The following is a 21,433-nucleotide window of genomic DNA, read 5'->3' on the forward strand; positions in this document are numbered from 1 at the left end:
TGTTCACCTTTTCTGCGTCGCACAAAGACACGGTGGTTGGAACCAAAGATCTCAAATTTGGACTCATCAGACCAAAGCACAGATTTCCACTGGTTTAATGTCCATTCCTTGTGTTCTTTAGCCCAAACAAGTCTCTTCTGCTTGTTGCCTGTCCTTAGCAGTGGTTTCCTAGCAGCTATTCTACCATGAAGGCCTGATTCACACAGTCTCCTCTTAACAGTTTTTCTAGAGATGTGTCTGCTGCTAGAACTCTGTGTGGCATTGACCTGGTCTCTAATCTGAGCTGCTGTTAACCTGCGATGTCTGAGGCTGGTGACTCGGATGAACTTATCCTCCGCAGCAGAGGTGACTCTTGGTCTTCCTTTCCTGGGGCGGTCCTCATGTGAGCCAGTTTCTTTGTAGCGCTTGATGGTTTTTGCGACTGCACTTGGGGACACTTTCAAAGTTTTCCCAATTTTTCGGACTGACTGACCTTCAGTTCTTAAAGTAATGATGGCCACTCGTTTTTCTTTACTTAGCTGCTTTTTTCTTGCCATAATACAAATTCTAACAGTCTATTCAGTAGGACTATCAGCTGTGTATCCACCTGACTTCTGCACAACACAACTGATGGTCCCAACCCCATTTATAAGGCAAGAAATCCCACTTATTAAACCTGACAGGGCACACCTGTGAAGTGAAAACCATTTCAGGTGACTACCTCTTGAAGCTCATCAAGAGAATGCAGAGTGTGTGAAAAGCAGTAATCAGAGCAAAAGGTGGCTACTTTGAAGAAACTAGAATATAAGGCGTATTTTCAGTTGTTTTACACTTTTTTGTTAAGTACATATTTCCACATGTGTTAATTCATAGTTTTGATGCCTTCAGTGTGAATCTACAATGTCAATAGTCATGAAAAGAAAGGAAACTCATTGAATGAGAAGGTGTGTCCAAACTTTTGGTCTGTACTGTACATGTATATAAAATGATGTGAATCATATGCTATTGCCCTCACAGTCACCAGATCTCAACCCAGTAGAACACCTATGGGAGATTTTGGACTGACATGTTAGACAGCGCTCTCCACCACCATCATCAAAACACCAAATGAGGGAATATCTTTTTGAAGAATGGTGTTCCTCAGCCTCAGCATTGATTCTACAAGTCTCTGGAACTCCTCTGGAGGGATGAACACCATACCATAACTCTAAATAAGGTTTCTACACTTCTCCACTGGTAGTTCGGCCCACTCCTCTTGAGCAAACTGCTCCAGCTCTCTCAGGTTTGATGGGTGCCATCTCCCAACTGCAAGTTTCAGCTCTTTCCACAGATGTTCAATGGGATTCAGATCAGGAATCATAGCAGGCCACTTCAGAACAGTTCAACCTTTTCGTCTCATCCACTCTTGGGTGCTTTTTGATGTATGTGGACATTGGGTTTTATGTTTTGCTCAAAAATGCCTTGATAGTCTTCTGATTTAATTTGTGCACTGCACAGATTCAAGGCACCCAGTGCCTGAGGCAGCAAAACAACCCCAAAACATCACTGAGCCTCCTCCATGTTTCACGGTAGGCATGGTGTTCTTTTCTCTGAAGACTTCATTTTTTCTTCCATAAACATAGGGTTGGTGTGATTTATTAAAAATCTCTAATTTTGTTTAATCTGTCCAAAGCACATTCTCCCAGAAGGACTTTGGCTTGTCAACATACATTTTGGCAAAGTCCAGTCTGGCTTTTTTGTGTCTCCCTCTTAGAAGTGGGGTCTTCCTGGTTCTTCTGCCATGGAACCCATTTTCATTCAGACAGTGACAGATTTCTTTCTTTCTTTCTTTCCTTGTCAGTTATTTTGCCATCTAGTTTGACTTATAGCATTTAGCATTTCTGTTAAAATATCTTCTGTATTTTGGATTCTCTCCTCAGCTTTCACTATTTGCTCTTCAGCCTCACCCAGTCTGTTGTTCGTTTTTACAATTTCTCCCTTAATGTCCTCAAGCTGCTCCTTATTATTCTGACGAAAGCCCCTAAGCTCTCAAGGAATCAGTTCCAAAACGGTGGTCTCTTCACGAGGCATTTGTATTACTTCATCTGCATGTTTGCTAGCTGCTGAATGGCTTTGAAGTTGCTCGGCTTCTTCATTGTGTATTTCTGCTTGCTGTGTGTTTTTCTTACTTTTTAGCCTAGTATCCATTGCTACCCCCTTTCAATTCAAGTTTAGTTTGATTAGAAAATTCACACTTTTTGGGGGGTTCAAAATCATCTAGTCAGGAATGGTCTGAATGGAATGATAAAGCTTTCACTATGCTGCCATCTTGGAAGTCAGAATTTGACTAGTTTTAATATACATTACAATCTAAGCTAAACAGGCTAAATACAGACAGTTTTGGTTTTAGCTTGTTCATAACTCATTATTAGATTAACCAGTGTGCTGTGGTTGTGTAAAACATATAACAAAAATATTGCTTTAAGCTTGTTGAACAGGCGGTTTGATAAATTACTCTTATTGGCTTTTTACTCACAAAGCTCATCTTTCACTTCACCTGCTTCACTGTCTCCACCTCTCTGCTCTGCTGTTTGCTCTGTGTGTGTGTATGGAGGACACAGAAAACAGAGGAGAGGACAGAGAGGAGGAGCTGCTGCGCAGCAATACATGATATCAGTTCCCAGTCTTCCCTAGCTCCAGTCAGCTGCTCTTAGTGCGTGTGGTTTGCGTTCATGCAGTTTGTAAAATGGACATATGTCACACTACATTGTGCAAATCGAGAATAGCGCCCCCCTATTTACTTTTAGCGTTTTTGAGGTACTAGGGGTGCTCAAAAACTCAAACTTTGCAGCAGAAGTGGCGTGACTTGATATCTGATATGGGTCTTGGGCTTGGGTGTGGCAACATGGCTCAAGAGCATCCCCTACAAAATTCAAAGTCAACACCCCGACCTTTAAATTTGATGTGGATGAGCGAAATTTGGTAGGCACAAGTATCATGTCTAAACATTAAAAAAGCCTCTTGGAGCCATACCCTAAGCCCAAAAGGAAGTCAGCCATTTTGAATTTACTTTGCAATTTTTCTGCAGTTTTTGTAATTTACATGCGTTGTACTTTAACAAACTCCTGCTAAAGAATTAAGCCGAGCGCATACAAATTTGTTCAGTCACATCTAAAGACCTTTGCAATGAAAAGTTATCAAAATCTTGAATTTTTGTGGAAAGGCCTTAATGTGATGATGCAGCGAATCTCAAAGTTGTAGTAACTCGAAGGTACATCATCGAAACTGCTCCAAATTTCTCATGTTTGGTAAGATTCCCAACCTGAACTCATATATATGTCAATATTGAGTCATAGTCATAGTGCTACCTACTGGCAATAGGAAGTTACAGGTGCTGTACTTTTCCGACCTCTGCCTTGCAGGTTGACCAGATGCACCTCAAATTTGGTCAGAAAAGCCTAAAGACCTTGATGATGCTATATTGTGAAGCTTGTGAGTTTTTACTGAACTCTGTTGCCATGGCTATGTCGATGTTTTGGCATGAAAAAAAACCCCTGTTGTAACTCAACTCCACATCCTTAGATCATTCCCAAATTTAACATTTGATAAGAGTCCTGGTCTGAAGACATGTACAGGCTAATACTGAATCACAGTCATACCTTGATGATGCTAAACAGTGAAGCTTTTGAGCTTTCATCATAAGCTGTTGCTGTGACGATGCATTATTTGCCATGAAACAAGAAGCTGTTTTTGAGGGGCTTAGAGATGCTTGAAAACTCATCAAATGAGGCAAACGAATCAGAAGGGGTGTATTTCGTTGTCTGATATGGGTCTTAGCTTATAATTATATGATAAAAAGTTCTCTTCCAAATCAAACATCCCAAGATATGAGTGGAAAGTACTGATCTTACAACTGCATTTATAACCTTTTTTTTTTTGACTAAAATGTAGCTTAACCATGTCATGTGATATGCTACTTCAGAACACTTTACCAGCAAATATTATTGGGACCACTACAGAAAAATGAAGATAAACATTTCATATCCAGGAATTCACATTTTAGACACTATCACTAACTATCCCTGTAAGAAATTGGCCACAATTTCGCACATACATGGTCCAGCCACATACTAGGTTTTGGCCTAGTCTTGTTAAATGTAGGGTTCTGTGTTCTTGAAGGAAAGGGAAGCTCCCTTGCTCCTGACTTCAAAGATGGTACAGTTGAGTTTACAAGTACTGAATTCAGTGCACACTGCAACTCATTTGTTCAGCTGGCTTTTTTTATGTGTTTTGTCAGATATTGTGAAAGTTTCTGTCAAAAGGGACACCACAGGTGTACTCATCACTCACACTGCTATATACTATGTACACATAAAGAATAAAAAGACAAAGGGAAATGGACTGAAATGAAGCATAGTTGAGTCAGGTTGAGTGTGCCAGACACACCTTTATCCTTGGCTGGGTTGATACACTTCTGGAGGCGCCAATGTTGACTGCTGCTGGACACCTGGACAATGTGGAACTCACGCACACCAGCTTCACTCTGAGAGCCAAGAGGAGGCAGATTAAAATAAAGACCTACACTTAGAGATGAAGAAACAACCCATCATTTTTGAGCAGTGATAAGTTGATAAGTTGTTCAACTTGACAGCAAAAGAAAAAAAGTTGCATATTGTAAGTGTGTACTGGAGGTGTATGGCATGCTGTGTATCTCACCGTATTGATGTTCTCCACATCAATAAAGACCAGTGTTCCACCGCTGCCTTTGTCATCCAGACTGTGATGTGGAGGGACGCTGCTGCGGCAGGCTGATGCCTGCACACTCAGAGAGCGACTGGCACAGATAAACACTGTGTGACGCAACACCCGATGACTTCATATGAAGATAGAGGAGAGGAAAGATGGAGATGGGTTATGACAAACAGTCTGAGCTGCACTCACAGTACTACAACTGTTATTAATACAACTGCTATTTTCAATCCATGCCAATCAGCCAACAGCCATCTGTTTGTATATGATTTATAAAGTCAACTGAAAACAGATTTAAATTTTGTATGGGCCCTTTTCAATCAAATAGTTGAGAAAGACTTGGACGTGTTTGAGCAGAGCTTCTGCAGTAATAACTGTAACTGCACTTTCAGCATAAAATATATCCTGATCAATTGTACTGAGCAGGTCATTAATAAATAAAAAGACAGACACCATTCAGTATTACCGTTGTACATCTCAGAAAATCAAGTACTGTCTTTTGAGATCCTGGAACAACCAGGGTCAAGTTCTACTGCAGAAATATCCAAACAGCTGAGAGAGAAACTTAAATGGGACATATTATGCTCATTTCCAGCTCTATATTTTTATTTTTAGACTCCACTAGAGTAGGTTTGCATTATTCATATTCATATCTTATACTGGTCCTTTAGACAGCCCCTCAGTTCAACCTTTCTCTGAAACAGGCTGTTTTGCCCCTCCCCTTTGCTCACCTCCCTAAAAGCTCTGTTCTGATTGGCCAGCTTCAGGAAGCTTCCCCAGGCTATAGCAGAAGGCTCCAGAGGCAGCGTAAACAAACTAGTAGTGGTCAGATTTTGGTTCTTGTTCTTGTTTTTTACTCAAAATGTTAACTTCTCAAATACATCTGTACATGTTGGAGCCAAAATCCGATCCGAAATGTGCAACTGGACAACACAGACATCTGCAGCAACAAAGATTACAGCAGGACGTAGCTGTTTGGTAAGGATCAGTACCTACTTATTGTATGATATCTTTATCCTATCTGTGTTCAGCTCTTAGTACTTATGTAGCTTCTAGCTGAACCACTGTGGTTTGAAGTTTAGTTTGTCTCTGCATTCCTGTAAGAACTTTCAGATATGTGCCTTATTTTACTGTTTGCTGATCGCTTTAAGCACATATCACTTGGGTTAAGTTACCGCTAATGAAGACCCAACATTCGTGCTTTTGCTGCTTCAACTTAAAAGCTTTTAGTGACCAAATAGCGGGAGAAAATACAGGAAATGAAATGTGTTTATCCACCGTTTTAGTGGAGCTTCATTACATACGCTATTCTTCTGATAAAGCCTGTAAACACAACACGACATGGATATGTTTGGAGCTCTTTATTCAGCAGATGATTGGGCATACATACCCTACATTATTTGCCCATTGTTGCTTTTCATTTAATGGAAATAAAATAAAATATTAAGCATGTTATCAACAAATAGTGGGATGACGGACAATACAGTTATAAACTGAAAGTGTCTGCTCTATGACTGTCCACAGCAGCACGGGCCGCCAGGCTTGCAATACACTGGCGGAAACCCTGCTCATAATTTGAAACTTTGGCCACATTTAATATGAACATCTGACATCTAACATCTTTGTATATATGACAGAGAATAAGGAAAAGCAGAATAGGTCCACTTTAAAATGGACATAGATATAAAAATTGACCTCTCACATCATAGCTTTGTATTTAGGAAGCTGAGATACGAATCTTGTGCTTTTATTGCAAAGATGCCCTAAATGGAACAAAAACCTTTGCTATCTTCCCAGTTTACACAACCACCAGCACCTGAGCGAGAGCTGCTTTTGACGGATGTCCTAAAACATTGCAGGGACAGCAAGGAGTCAGTACAGCCTGTACTTCCACGCCAAATTCCAAATCTCATACAACAGAGAAGAGATGACATTTCAGGATGAAGCTACCAGAGTGGTAAATGATCTTCTACTTGCTTTGGATTCAGATTCAACCTCTGTGCTCTGAATCCCAGTGCAGCCTTTGACACCATTCACCACTGTATACTCTAAGACAGACTGAAATATTACTTTGGTGTCTCTGCTCTGGCCCTCTCTTGGCTTAGGTCTTACTTATCTCAAAGAGCACAGTGTGTCTGCGAGAATAATACTACATCTAAATTTTCTGATGTGAAATATGGAGTACCTCAAGGCTCGGTTCTTGGCCCTGTGCTTTTCTCTCTTTATATTTCACCTCTTGGGCCAATTATACTTAGTAATGAAATAAATTTACATTGCTACGCAGGTGGTACTCAGCTATATGTGCCTGTCAGGGCTGATGATATTACTCAAATTATTAAATTAGAGGCCTGCTTGGCTGCTGTGAAAAATACTAAATGCTAAACAAGAAAATTTGACCATATTAGACCAATTCTTGCATCCCTTCATTGGCTCCCTATCAATGTTAGATCAGACTTTAAGTTGCTTCTGCATTTCCACAGGTTTTTGATCTGGATCCTCATCCTGTCGGAGATTCAGCTGCACCCCTGGTATGAATGATGTCCTGTTGTCATGTGATGTCTCTCTCTCTCCCCTGTGTGTATGGTTTCTTGTCTCTCGTTCCTCTGTGTGCTTGTGTGTGTGTGTGAGAATGGTGTGATGTCAATTTCCCCTCTTGTTTTTGCAGTCTGTCCTCTCAGGGAGCTCTGATTCAGTGTGTAGATACTCCTCGTATCTATTTCAATTGTTTTTGGTATCCAGCAACTACCCCACTGGGGTTTTGTGGAAGTGCACATGACTACTTTGTTTCAGTCTGTCCTCCTCCCAGGTCTCCATGGTGATGGAGGTTGCATGACTCAGGTCCTAACTGTTTTTGGCAGCACCTGGAAGTTGCTTGACATCCTCCTGATCAGATTCTTCATTCTTCCTTCTTTTATCCCATTTTTTTAGGTAGTTTTTCCTTAGTCGAATAGCCTAAAGGCCTTTACACACCGGGGGCATTTTTTTCATGTGATTACTTCGCACATCAATATATTTTTTGAAACTGTTGTTTTTGTCATGAGTACTTTCACACAGAATGTATGAAAGTGATGTATTTTATTTTTGGAACAAGGTCATTTTTCTGAGCTTTCGCACAGTGAATAAAAGCATCAACCAATCATGAAGCGTAATCTGCACAGCACAGTTTGTTGCGAAGGCCCACGTGGGGTGTGGAATATCCCGCTGTATGTGTTTTGAACTTATTTACCGGATCTACATTGATTGATCAGCTCCAAGTCTGTCTGTGAGCTCGCCTGTTTCACTGCAGGCAGACAGGTAGCCTCACTCACTGTGGTGGGTGGGGAAATGAAGCCAATTAATCAATATATTGATTCCTGTATCATGTAACATCGTCATGTATTTATAAATACAAACACTGTTGATTTCCTCCCATAGAGCTGACAAGCAAACTATTTTGGTTCAGTAAATTTCTGCTTTGCCACACTATGACCCAGGGCCAGGAATCCTGCTGATGCTTGGCAGTTAAAAACATGTCTGTATGAATCTTTTGTCTTGGTTATATGTTTAAACAAACATATGACAGTTTATTTGGGATGACAGTAATATTAAGGCCATCACTGTCAATAGAAAAGAACACAAGTTATCACTCTATGCTGATGATTTGTTTCTGTTCATTTTCAATTTCAGGATATAAAGTTAACATGCATAAAACTGAAAACATGGATAGTAGCAGCCAAATTCCAAAACTGATTAAACTTAAGAGTGAGTTTAAATGCTCTAAGGGGGCCTTAGATACTTAAGTATTTATATTCCCTGATCTTTGGAAATAAATATGGTTATAATAATCAGGTACATTAGTAAAGATCTGGTTCACCTGTCAACACTCCCTCTTTCTCTAATAAGCTGTGTGTGAGAGTGTACATATGAATGTTCTGCCTAGGTTACTCTACCTATGTTAAATGTTACCTATAGATATTCCAAAATATTCATAAGAAAGTCAAATAAAATAATCTTAAAATCCATATAGCAAGGAAAACCAAGAATATCTGAATTGAATGTTGGCATTGGACTTCCGAATTTAAGGTATTATTTCTGGGATGCACAATTAAGACCCTTGGTGTAATAGATTAAGGATTATACTTGGTGGCTTGATATTGACAGGCAGTTTATCTGAGGGGAAACAAAGACATGCAAAAGGGAGACTGAAAACTCCATTCACAGTAGGCAATGTGATGAGTATTTATTTATTTCATTTTGTTACCAAACCACCACGAAACAGTCAAGTGTGACAGGTCACATAAGGTGGTGGAGTTGTGATCTACAAAAAAAGTTGTCTCAGTGTCTCTGAACTTGCATCCTCTTCTATTCCAAATTGTTATGAATAATGTTGGATTTATGTTTCTCAACTTATCATAATAGGAATTCAATTGCTTTGTTTTGTCAAAAACTACAGAAGGGTGACAAATTAAAGGAAAAACTGGTACAGGTCTGAATGCTTGACCCCTAGAGTGAGCGGATCCGGTGGCTCTGTTATGCTTTGGGGGCATTTTGCTGGCATGGTTCGGGTCCACTTGTTCTCTTAGAGGGAAGGGCCACTGCAAATCAATACAAAGTTGTTCTGAGTCATCACCTTTATCCTATGATGAAATATTTCTATCCTGATGGGAATGGTCTCTGCCAGGATGACAATGCCCCAATTCACAAGGCACAGGGGCTCATTGAATGATTTAATGAGTGTGAAAATGATGTGAATCATAAGCTATGGCCTTCGCAGTCACCAGATCTCAACCCAACTGAACACCTAAGGGAGATTTTGGACTGATGTGGTAGACAGCGTTCTCCACCACCATCATCAAAATACCAAATGAGGGAATATCTTTTTGAAAAATGGTGTTCCTCAGCCTTGCCATTGATTCTACAAGTCTCTGGAACTCTTCCAGAGATGGAAAACTCTGAGTTTTCAGTTGCATTACCATTGCAACAGATAAATAAAAGGCAGAGTCTCCATTTTGTGTTTTGGTGGACCGTGCATATTTATCTTTAATTATATTTAGCTGGTAAAAAACAGCAGCAGTGACAGAACCTAAATTTGGAGTGGGGAAGAGTTGCACAATAAAGTTTTATTCAGCATAGTCCATTAATATATCATTTACCAGACTTTAATTTCTTTAATGGATGATGAAGTGGTGGAATCTTACTGTGCATTAGGCTATACGGTACCTTTAATGTATATAGCCTATAAATATATTTATTCAGCTTTAATCCGACAAAACACGGGAGGCAGCAACTGGGGATGAAAAATATAGTTGAAAATTAAAAAGATATATGACATCAAACAGATAAGACATATTTTACAGTCTGATCCAGTAATCATGCATTTGGTGATTGCAGTTGAAGGCATAAAGGTTTGAACTGAGAGTAAATGTTTAGATGTCTATTTGAATCTTGTCTTAACTGCATTTAGTGACTTTATTACAACAAGACTAGGTCAAAACCTAGATGGCTAGACTGTGTATGGTCAATGTGTGAAATTGTGGCCAATTTGTTACAGGGATAGTCAGTGGTAGTATCTTTAATGTGGATTCCTGGATACTAAATGTTCATCTGCAATTTTCTGTAGTGGTCCCAGTAGTAGTAAGTGTCACATGACATGGTTAAGCTATCAAATGACATGTTTAAGCTACATAAAAAAAAGGTTATTATTGAAGTTGGAAGAACAGTATTTTCCACTCGTATCTTGGGATGTTTGATTTGAAAGAGAACTTATTTTAATTCTTATTATAACTACTCTAATTATCTGTTAACTCCCCCTGCTCTTTCATCTGTTCCACTCTGCGGAAGTCTCTTGTTTTTCACTCTGCATTGAGTGTTTTGTCAGAGTGATTATTATTTGAGGTGCTTTAACTATGCGTTCTTCCTCATACCTATGTGCATACCTTTTTTCTGCCTCTTTCTCAGTGATCATGGAGGCTGTAGTGAAAAATGAAACCACCCAGTTGCCACAGTTACAGTTAAATCAAGCACACCAGCAGAGCAGCTGTCCCAGACTAAACTGATATAACAGCCCACATAAGTCGCATGTTTTACCTGCAAGACTCGTGTTTTAATGCTGATGTCCATTGTTTGTGATGCGAAAACGTCAGAAATAAAAAGCTTGGGTCCTGGTATTAGTTCAGTTATAAAATCAAATGCACTGCAGAGTGTCTCTCCAGCTGGCTGCCGACAGCGCTGCTAGCCTAAGAGTCGATCACACTAGACAATAGAGGTAGAGACATGAGAAACACTGCTGTGCATCTGTTTTAACAGGAGTTAAACTGACTTCACTGCATTTCACACCAAAGCTGATGGTGTCAGACCTCGGATCAGGAAACACAGTTGCTCTGCATCGCGCTGCTGTCCTCCGCTTCTTTAATCTTGTGCCGATTCATTTTGAAAGAGCAAAAGCCAATGTGGAAACTCCAACACTCAGCCGGCCAACCAATGGTGACACTTCATCACTCAGTCACTCACGGACAATCACAGTTATAGGGCTGGTCCGTGGCCGGTACAGCAAACAAATGCAAGTAAATACAGTAAATTTAAACATAGTCACTGAAATGCTGTTGTTCAAACACATGAAGACTACACACGTGTCTAAAGCTTCATACAATTTTGCGATTCTTTAAATTTAAACTGAGATTACACATTATATGCAACAAACTTTTCAATGCAGGAGGTGCTCTAATAACATTGCAGGTGTCTGATCAATGTGCACAGTGTCAGTGTTATAAAACCCCCCCCAAAAAAACCCCTCCACTCGCAAAAAGGACATGCAGAGGTTTTATTCTTAGCTGAGGGTGAATTCACGCTGTGTAATATTTGAATGTGAAGGCAAAAACCAGTGTTCAAGGAAATAACTGATGGCGCATAGAAGTGATAATGTTGGAAGGAAGGATGTAGGAAGAATGTGTTTGCTTAGGTAAAACTAGATTTTAGAATAGTTGTTTATTGATCAAAGCATTTCTTAACTTTGTTAATTCTGCTAAGTTTAATAAACACTGTTATATCTTTAAAGAGAAGTCTTTTGTCATTATTATGCTTATGTATTGTGAAGAGTGGCTGATTGAGGGAGTAAGAGCTTGAATTCATACCTTCTTTGTTCACTTGTGAATATTGATATCTCTCAGATATTAACATTCTGGGTGAACTCTTTTTGAGACTACCTCATTGTTTGGTTATTGGTCCCAGTCTCCAGGTGGTGCCCCGTAATTATTAATTCATATTAATAATTTTATTAATTTTTCTAACAACCAACCGTGCTCCTCACAGATCTGACAGTTGTGTCCCTCTTTTGGTTGGTGCCCCATATTATTAGTTAATATTAATAATTTCTTGATCTTATATTCATAGCTATCTCTAATAATTTTGAGTTATTACTAATATCCAAACACACTCTTACCAGACCCAACACTGTGATTCTTTCCCATATGTCTTATTGCATCACATGGTGGGGCAGGCTGGAGAAACAGCCATAAGACCTCTTGAGTCCTTATACAAACAAACTCTAAAAACTCCAGAATATCCTCTATACAAGATTGTACCATACCATTTCGTCGCACTGCATTTGGGCAATCAGCTTTCTCTGTGAAAGCCACAACTCAGTGGAATGCCCTTGCTGATGATATGAAGAGCTGCAGTTCCATCAGTACGTTCAAAACCAAATTAAAAAATCTGCTAAAACCTACTCAGCTCTGTAACTACTGACTCTAAATTTCATCTCATGGTCTTCTCATGAACACAAATAATGTTGCTTTTAATTTGACAAACTTACATTGTTAATTTTCTAGTTGACATTGTGAGTGTATGTGATGTGCTAATGTGTGTAGCTTTGTATTTTGTATTATGTGTCCTGTGTGTTTTTGCTTTGTACTGTTTTTGTTTACTGTTATTGTGTTGTTATATGTTTTGACTGTGACCTGCCAAAGGGACTGCAGATGAATATTAGCTATAAGCTAACTCTGGTGCAGTACATCAAATGGTAACATTTATGTTTAACATGGTACATGGTCCCAATAAATACATAAATAATAATAATAATTTTTACCTGATTTTGATTCCTTTCTCTGTGCTCTCATAGTAGAACAGGAAGTTGATTTCGTGGACTCCCTCCTGGTCTGGTCCTCTGAGCCAGAGAGGCAGCTGGGTTGACTCTCCTGGTTGCAGTGTGCTGCCATCTATTGGGATTTCCATCACACCAGACAGCTGGCTAAAATCCTCAGCTGAAACCAACATCTCAGACACCACTGAGCCTGGCTGGGCCCCGGGGGGAGTGGCTAAAGTTTTATAGGCAGAACAGTTTTCAGCTGAAGTTGGGCTGACTGGCGTGAGGGGTGTTGTGGCCTGACTGCCAAAGGTGAAGAAATTGGGGTGTGTGGACACCACTCGCAGGCCACACAACGCAACACTGCTGACGTTGCAGAACTCAACGAAGGCCTTCCTTATCTCACCACACAGCAGAGCAGTCGGAAACTGTAGGAAGAAGACCTGACACAAACACACACACACAATGAACTATTTGAACTACTAAGTTGACAAAGACGCAGCATTTGCATAACTGCATACCCTTGTATTTAGTTTTTTGCATTTTATTTGGGTGGTGTCACAGAGGAATTTGTGAGCAGTCCAGAAGATTGCAGATAATGAATAGAATGTGATCTTGGCTCTTGAAATGATCTACATGTGTCTGGAAAATGTTAATTGCTGGCAATGATGATGAATCAGCAACTGTCTTAAAAGGTATATTGTGCAGGATTTTCCTAAAAAACAATGTATAGACTCTTTCAAAAGTAAAGCTACACACATGCAGAGCAGAGAGGTAACAGCGAACAGGATGAAGCTCTGCATTCACACAAAATCCAGCAATGTGGCACCTTCCTGCAGGGTTGTGCGGAGGTGTGGCTGTGTTTATTTGTGCTTTAGAGCACAACTGCCATGAAACAATCGGAAAATAACATTTTATTTATGTGATTCACGGATTTGTTCTTGCCAGCGCCGGTTTCCCTCTTCATTCATTCACTCATTAGCTTGCTTGACCACTGCTTCTCTCTCTCTCTTTCTCAATTTCAATTGATTTTTCTCAATTCAGTATGCGTTATAATAGTACAATTCATAAAATAAATAAAATAAAAGAAAAAATAAAATGAACAAGAAAATGGCAGAAAACATTATATACGTGTTTTGTGTATGTGCGTGTATGTCTGTTTGTTTGGTTTTTTTTTGGGGGGTGGGGGGGGGTGGTTGCATGTGTATGTATGCATGCTTGTGTGTGTGTGTGTTCCAATTAGTCCTTAGACCACTCTGTGTGTGTGTGTGTGTGTGTGTGTGTGTGTGTGTGTGTGTGTGTGTAACTCTACTATATGGTCACATTTACTTTGAATAATCACATTTACAGATAATATTGCTAAAGTGTCAAGGATAATACAATTCAATAATGAGATGAAAAAAATATAATTCATTAAATAAATAAAATGAACAAGAAAATGGCAGAAAACATTTAACACATGTTTTGTGTCTGTGTAACTCTGCTAGTCACATTTACTATACAGTGCTTGCATTGGCAGGACTATGTAAAGTCTCAATGTTACCAAAGCATAGAAACAGTGTTAAATTAAGATTAAAGCTACAAGCAGCGATGAACGGGCACTCGCACCTTTCGCACGTTGGAGGGAGCAGCAGCTGTGGTATTGCTACTGTAGGTCTATTTACATGGCTCTTAATTTTCAGGATTAAAAGAAACTGAATGTGTAAAATATTATTTCTGGTGTGCAGTACGTTGTACTGGATATGATTTATTACAAAATGTGTATACATTTGATGAACTATGTGTCATTTAGGCCTCACTCTCTGTTTCATGTAGGCAATACTACATAAGTGAAATATGAATGCAGCGATGCATTTACCAGAGGGCAACTGACATGAATATACATTTTCATGAATACTGGACATTGCATATAACTACCACTTCCTATGTAACTACCACTTCTTATGTCCACTATGTGGTGCTAGAAAACATCCACTAATTTTACAAATCTTTATTGTACATCATGTATAGACCACACTGTATAAATTTCATGTAAATCGGATGTTTGTCACATAAGACTGATTTCCTGTTGTCAGTAGGTGGCGCTATGACTAAATATTGACATGTAGATGCATTCAGTCGTGGACTTTTATCAAACATAAGAAATTTGGGGTAGACTGGACAATGTAAAGTGGATTTACAACAACCTCCTGTTTAATTCCCCAAACGTGTTTTGGGCAAAATTCACCGGCATGCCACGCCAAGGGCGTTCCATGAAATATAAAAAGCTTCACAATTTAAATTTAAAGTTGATCAGGTTAAATCTCTAGGAAGAGTTTGTTGAAATCAATGACAAGATAATAATAATTTTGCTGCACAACATGTCAGGCCCCAGTGACAAACATACACTCGACATTTACCAGAACAATCCACACCAAACATGTGGACACACACAAACTGTATGTAGATTTGTCTAAGGACAATTAATATTGTATGTTGATATGTGTGTGTGTGTGTGTATATCACAGAGTATGGTGTTATGTGCTTTAGTTAGACTTTAGACTTTCAAAGTTGTGAAAACAATGGGGGTGTTTTGAATACACCGCCGTTTTCACAGGTAATTTGTTAGTCTGTCCCTCCTGCCACAGGAAATTTTGAAATTAGTACTGGAAAGCTATTGATGTAGCACTTCTCTCCTTATGAAAGTAAACGGCAATTATTTGACCAATGACAATTTGGTCGACAAGAGCATATCGACCAACTAATCGACCAGATGACCAGGAGACTACAGTCTTTGTAAACAGCAAAGCTGCCTGTTTCATTACTTTATATTCATGTAAAAAATATACAAATGTCAATTAGATGGTAATCTGCATGAGGAATTAAAGAGAAAAAAATCAGTTATAATAATCATCCGCTTATAGTGATCAATTTGACACCGATGGACGTGATCACTATAAGCGGTTTCCACTGTATTTGTTTTCTGAGATCGGGGATCTCACAGAAATTCCACTGCTGAGCTGCGCCTATGAGCTTCCCTTCTCTTACACTATGCACTCAGTCAGCTGCAACTGCATAATGACCTGCTGGCATATACAGTGCTGCTTAAAAGTTTGTGAACCCTTTAGAATTTGCTCTATTTCTGCATAAATATGACCTAAAATGTGATCAAATTTCCATTCAAGTCCTAAAACCAGATAAAGAGACAAGTTAAACAAATAGGACAAAAACTTTACACTTGTTCATTTATTTATTGAGGAAAATGTTTGTATGATAATATTTGTGCATGGCAAAAGTATGTGAACCTCTATTTTGTCGATTATTAATTCATTTGAAGGGGAAATTAGAGTTGGGTGTTTCAGTCAATGGGATGACAATCAAGTGTGAGTCTGGGAGGCCCTGCCTTATTTAATGAAGAGAAATCTGGGTCTCCACTGTCAAACTCTGAACTTCACAACACAAGTTTGTGGAAGGGTGTCATGGCTTGAACAAAGGAGATTTCTGAGGACCTTAGGAGAAGAGTTGTTGATGCTCACCAAGCTGGAAAGGGTTACAAGACCATTTCTGAAGAGTTTGGACTCCACCAGTCAACTGTCAGGCAGATCATATACAACCTGAAGACATCCAACACCATTGTTACCCTCCCCAGGAGTGGTCGAACAACAAAAATCACACCAAGAGCAGGTGTGTAATAGTCCAGGAGGCCACAACGGACCCCAGGGTAACGTCTAGGAAACTAAATGTCTCTCTTGCAGTGGCTACAGTCGATGTTAATGAGTCCACCATCAGGAGAACATTGAATATCAATGGTGTGCATGGCAGAGTTGCAAGGAAAAAAGCTACTTCTCCCCAAACAGAACATTGCTGCCGTCTATGGTTCGCTCAAGACCACATGGATAAGTAAGTAAGTAAGTAAGTAAGTAAGTAAGTAAAACTTTATTTATATAGCACCTTTTTTAACACAGGTTACAAAGTGCTTTACAGTGCCATTGGGACACAAAGAAAATAAGACACAAAAACCATGAAAGACACATTCAAGAACACATACAGACTTCTCAAACATACGAACACAGCAAGCATACAGTCATCACCCAGAGCACACACTTGAATTTATGAAATGTTATGAGAAAGCCATTCTAAAAAATTACATTTTTAGGTGTTTTTTGAAACAATCAACAGATTCAGCTGGTCTGACAGAAGTGGGGAGATTGTTCCAAAGTCTGGGTGCCAGGGAAACAAAAGCACAGTTGCCTTTGGTTTTTTAGTTTGGCACGTGGTACAGCCAAAAGGTTTTGGTTGACAGACCTAAGTGACCGCATGGTAGTATACGGGCTTAGTAGCTTGGATATATATGCAGGCGCTAAACCGCGTAAGGCCTTATAAGTGATTAAGAGAATCTTGAAATCAATCCTGAACTTCACTGGCAGCCAATGTAATGAGGCTAAAACAGGAGTGATGTGGGATCTGTGGCCAGTCCTAGTTAATAGCCTAGCTGCTGCATTTTGTACAAGCTGAAGACGTGAGAGGTCAGCTTGGCTAAGGCAAGTGAAAAGGCAGTTACAGTAATTGAGATGGGAAAAAATGAAGGCATGAATGATATGCTCTAGGTCAGAGGCTGACAGTAATGGTCTGATTTTTGAAATGTTCCTAAGTTGAAAAAAGCAGGATTGAACCATTTTATTGACATGATGTTCAAATTTAAATTTAGGGTCAAATATAATGCCAAGATTCCTGGCGTTAGTTTTGACATAGGGGGTAAATGGGCCAATATGCTGAATGATGCCTTTAGCAGTATTTTCAGGGCCAAAAATGAGAAGCTCAGTTTTGTTAGAATTTAACTGAAGAAAGTTGACAAACATCCAGTCCTTTATCATAGCTAAACAGCTGTGGAGAGTGTTTAGGTTGCTAAATCATCTGGTTTTACAGAAAAATATAGCTGAGGGTCATCTGCATAGCAATGATAGGATATACAACCAAAGCAACTGATTATCTGGCCCAAGGGCAGCATATACAAAGAGAAAAGAAATGGACCAAGTATTGACCCCTGGGGCACCCCATATAGCAGCGGAGTGGATGAGGACACATAGTTACCCATAGAGACAGAAAAACTTCTATTTGACAAATATGACATAAACCATTCTAGAGCTTTCCCTGAGATACCAACACATGTATTTAGTCGATTAATGAGGATGGAGTGATCAATGGTGTCAAAGGCAGCGCTCAAGTCAAGTAAGACCAAGATGGAGAGTTCCCCCTTATCAGCCTGCATGAGGATGTCATTCATGACTCGTAACAGAGCAGTTTCAGTACTATGGTTTTGATGAAAACCAGATTGAAATTTATCAAAGATAATATTTCTTTCCACAACTTGGAGAAGCTGCTCAGCAACAACTTTTTCCAGTATTTTGGAAATGAAAGGTAATTTTGAGATGGGTCTGAAATTGTTTAAAACAGCTGGATCAAGGCCAGGTTTTTTTAGAAGTGGCTGGACACTGGTTGTCTTAAACTGGGATCAGGGGCATAACCAGAGGTGAGGGACATGTTTATAATAGTGAGTACAGCAGGGCCAGTGACAGGAAGGACCTCCAAAAAGAATTTGGGGGGTAAGATATCAAGATTGTAGGAGGACAGGCGCAGATGAGAAATTGTCTCTATAAGGTTTTGCATGGTAATTGGGGAAAATTGGGTTTGTAAATTTGAAATACTACTAGGTGGATCAAAAGTGGTGGATGGCAGCACGATGTTGGATCTAATGCTATTGATCTTGTTGATGAAAAATGATAAATGCAATTCACAGTCTTCAGTTGAGGTGGCAGAGATAGTAGCAGGAGCAGGTTGTACAAGCTGATTAATTGTGCTAAACAGAGCTCGGGGATTGTGTTTATTAGTGGTAATTAAGTCTGAGAAATAAGATGATCTTGCATCCTTGGTTTTTTGATTGAGTAAGTTTAAAAGTTCTTTCATGTATTGGAAGTGAACATTGAGTTTTGTCTTTTTCCATCTGCGCTCAGCCCTCCTGCATTCCTGCTTACAGCTACGGATAGCATCATTTATATTTATATTTTGGTGATGATTTGGTACCTGCTACTGACCTGGTTGTGAAAGGTGCGATGGCAAGGCAAAGGAACACAGATTATTGAAATTACTGACCAAATCATTAATGTTAGATGGTTGAATATGGCCATTACATAAATCAGAGAAAATAGATGAGAAATTTGAAGCAGACTGGTTATTAAAAATGCGGGAACATACTGTTCGCTTCTGACTTGGAGCAGTTGCCTGGATGTAGGAGTCAAATAGAATACATTTATGATCAGAGACAAGATCAATCAATGAGGGGGAGTTAATAGTCAGGCCAAGAGTAAAAACGAGGTCAAGGGTGTGGCCTTGGTTATGTATTGAACAAGAAACATGCTGCACCAGATTGAAAGAATCAGTAATGTTTAGGAATTCAGTGGCAAAATGGTTGGATGCATCATCAACATGGATGTTGAAATCCCCTACAAGAATAATTCTATCATGGTTGAGAACAATGGAGGATAGGAATTCAGAGAACTCTACTAAAAAGTTGTTGTTTGGTTTAGGGGGACGGTAGATTGAGATACAGCAGATAGGGTTTTGACTATTGATTTTGAACATAAGCATCTAAAAACTCTGAAAATTATCAATAGTGATATGTTTACACTTAAAAAGGTTGTTGTAGGCGACTGCAAGGCCACCATCACGGCCAGTGGACCTTGGGGATTATGTGATGTGATCAGATCATTCAGGATAAAGGTTTTGTTTGACAGAGACCTAGCATTGAATAGAGCAAACTTAGCTGGAGTGATGGATTGCATAGACTGTTTATAATTGTAGGTAATATGGATCAAGTTACTACTGTTAGCTCTAGTTGTGTGAGCAGGGAGGCATTTCTTGGACCTAAAGTTTGTAATGATGGGAATCAGTGAGACCGGGTCCATAGACTGGCTACTGTCAGGTGCCCCAACCGTTCCATTCCTGTTCAGAAAAGTTTCAGGATTTACACAGTATGTGGCGTTTACAATCTCAGGAGTATCACACTTAAGAGCAGAGTTATTACTATAATGGAATGGTCTAACCCCATGTCAGTTACACAAGGATTTGCATGATTTAAGCATCAGTGCCATGTTGGTAGATAGCGGACGAGAGCCAGACCAGTTTAGGTGAAGACCATCATACCTGAAAAGCATGGTCTGTCCAGAAATGTAGTGAAATTGTCAATGAAAGGAATTCCCAGTGATCTGCAGTAGCCTTTTAGCCAGATGTGCAGATTGAGTAAACGGCTGTACTTTATGTCTCCCCAGCAAGGAGAAGGCATAGGGCCAGAGATAACACATTGAGCCCTTGAGTCCAGAAGTGTGACGATGAGGCTCATAAAGTCCTTTTTCTGTTTTTCTGACTGTTGTGCTTTGATGTCATTGGAGCCAATGTGGAGAGTGACAGTTGAGGCTGAAGGGTACTGATCTAAAAGTGAAGGAAGCTTCACTTTAATGTCCAGAACGCGAGCACCAGGGAGGCATAGGTTTTGGGCTTGAGGGAGGACCACATGTCGCACCATAGATGAGCCCACAACGAGCACAGCAGGAGGGACAGGGGGAGAAGAGGATGGACGGGGGGCTCTTAGTTGGAAGCCTTCTCCTCAGTGGATGGTGAACTGCGGGGCGTCCCCTGGGTCTCTGTGGCAGAGGTCTATGGGAGCGATGAGGTGCACGCACAGTAATGGGGATTGACACGAGGGGCAGCTGAGGCATCAGGAGAACCACCAGGAGGTACATCTTGCCTGAGGAGGGGCTGGACCCTGGCAGCAGCAGGTGAAGTGCGGTCCGTGGCAACGGAGGGGCCACCAACTGGCTCGGGAGCAGAGGCCCAGGCAGAGGATGGATGGTCAACCAGCTGTAGCCTCACTGGAGAGCACGGTCCATCCCCACTGTCCAGGGCTTGGAATTTATTACAGAGTTGGAGAGTATCAGATGCACATGGTTGGAGGGAGCACCTAGCCCGACCCTTGCTGCTCCTAACCAGGACCCATGGCTCCGCGTTACAGGGGGTGGAGCAGGCTTGGGACTTAGGTTTAGCCTCAAGGATGGGCCAGATGTCATTCAGGGCCAGGGCATTAGTTGAAATAATCGGCTCATCTCCAGTGGTGACAGAGCCAGACCAGGGAAGAGTGGCTTCGCCGGGTGCAACAGCAGCTGAGCACTCTCTAAACGAGCCGGCGCAGCAGGAGGAGCCCACCATGGATGTTTGGCCTGAGCAGCGGCCATGGAGGAAAAGCCCAGGATTAACTCATCCTTGCTTCTGAGTTCCTGTTTCAGCTGTCCAATGTCATCTTGTAACAGTGAGTAAGCCGGCAGGCAATGTCCACACACCGCCATGATGTATCCGGGACCCGCTAGCAATAGCAACCAGCTAAAAACAAAGTTCGCAATGCTACCGTAGCCTGTGTAGACTCTCACACACAAAAAAGAAAAAACAAAGTCCGTGCTGTTACAGGAGCGGCTTCAGATTAAAACCTTCAACCCGGTTTAAGGAGTCAGCGATACTTCCCGATTAGTTAAGAATAATTCCTCACACAAACAGAAGAGTGGTCCAGAGAAGATGTCTCTGTTGTCCTCAGTGAATCTGCACTCGATTGCTCTTCCTACGTCGTATCCGCTGGCTAACAGG

The 21,433-nt window shown here is 40.4% G+C and overlaps 1 protein-coding gene across 2 annotated transcripts in view; it reads right to left on the reverse strand.

The window, feature by feature from the left end:
• Nucleotides 1–21,433, reverse strand: part of trappc8 (trafficking protein particle complex subunit 8) — an 86,676-nt gene that overhangs the window by 18,209 nt on the left and 47,034 nt on the right. For both annotated transcript variants that reach the window (XM_042415675.1, XM_042415676.1), the window contains 3 exons: nucleotides 12,770–13,209; nucleotides 4,675–4,831; nucleotides 4,405–4,501 (listed from right to left, as the gene is read on the reverse strand). In XM_042415675.1, coding sequence (XP_042271609.1) covers nucleotides 4,405–4,501; nucleotides 4,675–4,831; nucleotides 12,770–13,209 — 694 coding nt within the window. The remainder of the gene's footprint in view (nucleotides 1–4,404; nucleotides 4,502–4,674; nucleotides 4,832–12,769; nucleotides 13,210–21,433) is intronic.

Source organism: Thunnus maccoyii, chromosome 7, assembly GCF_910596095.1.
Source record: "Thunnus maccoyii chromosome 7, fThuMac1.1, whole genome shotgun sequence".
NCBI classification, from domain to species: domain Eukaryota; kingdom Metazoa; phylum Chordata; class Actinopteri; order Scombriformes; family Scombridae; genus Thunnus; species Thunnus maccoyii.